The 5,300-nt window shown below is 40.9% G+C and overlaps 1 protein-coding gene across 1 annotated transcript; it reads right to left on the reverse strand.

Moving 5' to 3' along the window:
* Positions 1–1,604: 1,604 nt before the first annotated feature.
* On the reverse strand, positions 1,605–4,962 carry LOC123448969. The gene is made up of 6 exons (XM_045126028.1): positions 4,679–4,962; positions 3,582–3,738; positions 2,874–2,955; positions 2,740–2,787; positions 2,059–2,159; positions 1,605–1,970 (listed from the first exon to the last, which is right to left on the reverse strand). Exons 1-6 carry the CDS (start codon positions 4,839–4,841, stop codon positions 1,838–1,840), a joined length of 684 nt encoding a protein of 227 aa, XP_044981963.1. The 5' UTR covers positions 4,842–4,962; the 3' UTR covers positions 1,605–1,837.
* Positions 4,963–5,300: the final 338 nt, after the last annotated feature.

Below are 5,300 nucleotides of genomic sequence, written 5' to 3' on the forward strand. Positions count from 1 at the left end.
TCCTTGTTGGCTATCCTCGCTTATTCTCATGTTGGATTGGTTTGGTTTGTGCAGCTCTGCCTGTGACTCTAAGAGAGTCAAGATTTTGGGGGAAAACTACACTTGAACTACATGCAGATAAATAGAATTTCGCTTAGATCTCAATGGCCGAGGACTAATGAAGGATTGCCCCTATATGTTGGTATGTGCTATACCGTAGTAAATAAAACATAATACACACCATATATTCATACAACAAATAGTTTGTGTCCGGAGAAGACCCCTGGTATTGAGAATGAAAAAATGGATTCATTCCTTGGCATGTGTGTCTGCGCGCTTTTCGCGGGCCTGATCTCAGTTTTTTCTTAAGCTGTTATGACCTCCGAAGTGAAGTGGACTGGTCGGAAGCTAGAGTCGAACACAACAATACTCAAATAACTGGCTCAGATACATGGCTTAGAACATTCAATCTTTAGTCATTATGAGCTAGAGATAAGAACAAAAGAGAGGAGAAGGATCGGACTGCTTGATTGGAATAATTGGTCAAAACCTCAAAGGACCTCTCAATAGGGTTATTTTTGTCATTGAATCCATGGAGGGAAGACTCCTTCGGTAGGTGCCCCCGACTCTTGCAGTTTTTGGGGTGGGATCTTATGGCTTAATCTCTGATTGCACATGATTCATCTTTGTTTCGTAACCTCAAACCCTGAACCATGAGTTGGAAGCGTCTTTGTCAACATTCCAATTGACCACGATGCGGGTGATCAAAGCAGAAGACAATATTGCCATGGAACAAAATCACCCTAATCTTGAAAGGAGTCTTAGGACGGAGCTAACTCCATGAGCGTGGGAGATGGACGGGAAAAGGCGTCAAGCTATGAGAAATGCAACTCGGCTCCGGAGAGCACGTGTTCCTGCCCATCAAAAATGAATTTCGAAATGTGAAAATAATTCCAACAAAATTTCTGTGTGTTCTTTGTCACATTCAAATGATATCCGAAATTTTTTAGGTAAAAAGGTTAAGCATTTTAGCCTATACAAAAATAAATAAATTAAACATCAATTGTTACCTCAAAATGTCACATTCAAATTTATTTTTTTCACCGACAAAACATCACTGATCCGTTTCACATGAAAATTACCAAGCATGCTTGCGACAGGAACATCCAGAAAAAATTCACATTTTGTTTAAAACATTCACTGTTTTCTTTTTACATTATTGTTCATCCGGGTGCAGATGTACCCAGGAGCCAAAACGCCTCTCCCGCAAGCTATCTTGAAATAAACAACAAACTGTCAAGTTGTTGTTGCTGGTATACGCGACCAGTTGTTTCCGCTTCATAACTTCAGTTGCAGTACTGAGAGCCAAGGGGAACATATTTCTTTGCTTGCATTCTTCACATATCTCCTCGGCACAGCATATGCAAGTTAATGCCCGGGATTTCAGTATCTAGAACCAAATGGAAGATGAAACGACCTCAAAATTTCCCGAGCCCAACAACCTGTATTTTTAAGCAACACACAGTTTAAACGCACAGGAACCCCAGCTGCATGGCTGCAACTTTTGGTTTTCTACGCAACTTAGGAGCATCATAGTAATACAATCCATCGTGCCAGCGAGAAAATGATGTGTATTAACATTTATTAGATTAACTCGTTTAACTACTTCTGTCATAACAGGAAACCTGCAAGCTAAGCACAAGCACAAGGTCCAGGTTGACAACAAAAATGGTACAATAAAGTGGCAGAGAAAACCCATAATAAATCAGGTTGAATGGAGTCTCTATCACATGCGCCTATAGGCTTCACATCCTAGGTTTGATGGGAAGGAGGTGATCACATGATAATATCTGACAAATTACTGAATAACCCGCATGGTAACAGGACTGTTCAGACAGAAACCCTTGTTTTTAGCAATGAAGGCATTGGTTGCATCAGTCCTCGAGCCGAACTTTACCAGCACCATTCTTACAGGCTCAGGAACCCCAGCTCTGCACAAACCATTGGTGGAATCAGACAAGGATGAATGGACTTAATCACATCCTAGCTAACAAGGATCGCTGCCGAAAAGTATATTACCTGACAAAGTTTTCAAATGGAGGAGGTTCATAGTTAGTGCCGCACAAGAAACGTTCTATGTCATCAGCTTGAGCGCTTCGAGGGACTCCTTGCAACAGTACCTGGATAGACCCAAACAGCAAAAACAAAATAAATCAGCTAGAAAACATCAATAGCTGCATTACGGATCGCAACAACATTAGTATTAATTAAACTGGGAACTGAAAGAAAAAAAAAGTGTGCTTTCTTCGGACGCATAATTTTTTAGACCAAGCTCAAATGAACTCGGGTGAACAGTAAAATCAAAATAAATTCCAAAAAACTGATTTTTTTTGTGATAAACATTGACAAAAGTTTTAAGTGCTTGCAAAAATTCATCATAAAATCACATTCCTACAAGGCGTGGCAAAAAAAAATCGGTACTCTGAAAATGCTACTTTCAAAAGCATTTTGGAGCACTGAATTAGTTTTTTTTTTGCCACGCCTTATAGGAATGTGATTTCATGATGAATTTTTGCAAGCACTTACAACTTTTGTCGATGTTTATCACAAAAAAAAAAAAAAATACTGTACACCCGAGCTCATTTGAGCTCGGGAGCAGAAGAACACTTTCCGCTTTCTTCTCCCTATTGAATTTCTTTGTATTTGCATGGTCAATAATTGTAACACATACCAAATTTTAAAAACAAATCTATCACTTACAGCTTTTCCATTCAAAGATATCTTGTGTTCCCACACATCAGGACTCACCTGTTATATCCAAATAGAATACATATCAGTGTACTGGAAATTACTAAAACCAAATGAGATAACTGATAAAAAGAGTGCCGCCTTACCCTCTCAAGCCTGTACATGCGACCCTGAATTGTTTGCCTGAGTGCTGCCTCAAATGATTCCACTGAAGGAAACTTCAATAATCTGATTGAAATCGCATTGATACTCACAATAAATCAGTAAGAGAACATTATATTTAGCTGCAAACCCGTAACAATTCCAAAATGACAGGGAAATTAAACATGACATGCATTTAATAAAGACGGATATTTATATGTGAGGAAATGAGTTATGTGTGTTTAGACAGGCTTGGTTAGTGTCATGCAGGGACATTAATAAGAAGAAACTATGCTTCCTGCATTTCAAGCATCAAGGAAAAGTGAAACGTGAATGTCATGCTAGCACACAGAACATAAATAAACGATTGCTTTAGCATACTGCATGAAAAGAGCATGATTAAACCATGCAGACAGAATGGCAAACAAACAAAAGACAAGGACTTGGAAACAAGTTAGTGTACTAAGTATAGACAAGGCTTCTAAATACTTATGATAATATTCATGCCTTAACCACAAAATAAGATTCACATTTCAAGTGCTACCCTAAAAGGCTATTTCTTTTTGAAGGAGGCACTAAATCCAATTGTAGACTCCTGGGCATTACTGACTTCAGTAATACACATTAGGACAAACCGCTCATGCATATGCAGCCAAAAACTCAAGTAAAAACAAGATACACCGATGAATTAGGGAGCAGAAAATAAACCGTACGCGCCCATGGGATAAAATCCCTTGTTGTAATCAATCTTCACATCATCCAGTGACAGTTCACATTGGTCAAGGTAATGGATAATGTCAGTCTTCAGCATGTTCTTGCCAAGACGGCCGACACCAGAAATATTAGTGTAAAACCTTCCATAGGTATGGCCTGTTGCAGTAGATAACTGTTACTGAAATGTACAGCGTGAAGGTTTTCAAATACAAAAATCACAAAGTTTGCAAAACTATTACACCATGGAAGAAATTTTACTCTAAAGATTCCACATAGTGCAACACAGCATAACTACTGCCCAAAAATCAGTAAAAATCACATAGTGCACAACTAGTTCCAGGTATCAATAGTAGTGGAGTAGCCCCAAAGCAAAGAACACTCAATCTAACAGCAGATAAATATCCTCAAGATCTCATGGGAAGGACCACTCAGTTCAAATAATGCACATGAGAAAAGCAAATGACCTGAAAAGATCCAAAAAATGTTGCCTCCAAAGTCACATGCAGGAATGGTAAAAGATATAAAGCTACAAATAAGAACCTTGAATTGACTCGGTATCACGATCATAACCGGAAGGAGATAAAATGGTCCTCCTCGCAGACTTGTTTTTATGCATTGTAATCCAACCCAACACCTCCTTTCCAATCACAATCAAAAGGAGGACTGGGCCTAATCCCTCTCAATACAAAACAACTACTCCCTCCGATCCAAAACAACTTGTACTAAAGCTGCGACGAGTAATATGGATTGTAGGTAGTACTGATTTTCACAGCGCATGAATAATCAACTAATGTTCTGAGTAAGATTACAGCACTATCTCGTATTTTAGGATTTGTGATTCGCGTTCCAAACGTTTGACACCCTAAATTCAGATGCCCGCAACAGATTACAAAAGATGGGACTCCGTCAGAACAGATTCCACCATACCTCAATGAACTGCATGGTCCATCATCCTACATTCCGCCACTCCTTCTAAAGCGGAACGGAATATTAAACCCTAAACGGCTAGACCTCGACGGACAAAAAGGAGCAGACTAGGATACGAGAGAATACCTACAAGTTCACAAAAATCATAGCACAAGGATGCGAGAGCTACCTTCGCCGGACGATGAGTCGTCCTGTGATCCCGCTACGGCGCCGGATGCGTCGGTTGAAAAGAGACGAGAGGATGCAAGGGGAAATGCCACTGGGGTCGAGTAAGAGCGCGCCCCGGAAGCGGTGAGGGCGCCGCGGAGGGCGGCAGCCGCGAGCCTCGACATCTCTCCGGCTACGCGGCGGCGGAGGAGTGGCGGCGTTGGGCGCTGGGTTTCGGGAGAACGATGAGAATGGACCCCGGATGGGTTACACTGACATGCTGTAGCAACGTATCACGGGCTTACCACTCCATTCGGCCCGAGTTATCTAAATGGGCTTTTATGCTTGGTCATAGTTAGTGGGCTTTGTAACTAAGCGCACACAATCCCTCAAAAGAAAAACTAGGCACACTTTTCTATAAAAAAATAAAAAGCACACTTACTCATAAACGAAACTAAGCACACACAAGCATTAACTTATGTATACGCCTCGTTAGGGTTTTACTTTTCTCCACGCAGCGCTAGCCACCAACATTGAGACCTCCTCTCACATGCCCTCTCTCTCCACCATCAATAGATTGGATTTTTGACTTGTAGCTGCACGGCTTGGGGGGGGGGGGAGTTTTCGGGTTCATCACGCGTGGA

The sequence above is a fragment of the Hordeum vulgare genome, chromosome 4H (genome assembly GCF_904849725.1).
Source record: "Hordeum vulgare subsp. vulgare chromosome 4H, MorexV3_pseudomolecules_assembly, whole genome shotgun sequence".
Taxonomy (NCBI): domain Eukaryota; kingdom Viridiplantae; phylum Streptophyta; class Magnoliopsida; order Poales; family Poaceae; genus Hordeum; species Hordeum vulgare.

Bases quoted from the DNA above. Each gene is read 5' to 3' on its own strand.
- LOC123448969 (XM_045126028.1), bottom strand. From the start codon at position 4,841: ATGTCGAGGCTCGCGGCTGCCGCCCTCCGCGGCGCCCTCACCGCTTCC. The intron at 2,788-2,873 runs GTAAGGCGGCAC...TGGATATAACAG, and splicing joins GCATGTACAGGCTTGAGAGG to GTGAGTCCTGATGTGTGGGA. The intron at 1,971-2,058 runs GTAATATACTTT...TGGTTTGTGCAG, and splicing joins CCATTTGAAAACTTTGTCAG to AGCTGGGGTTCCTGAGCCTG.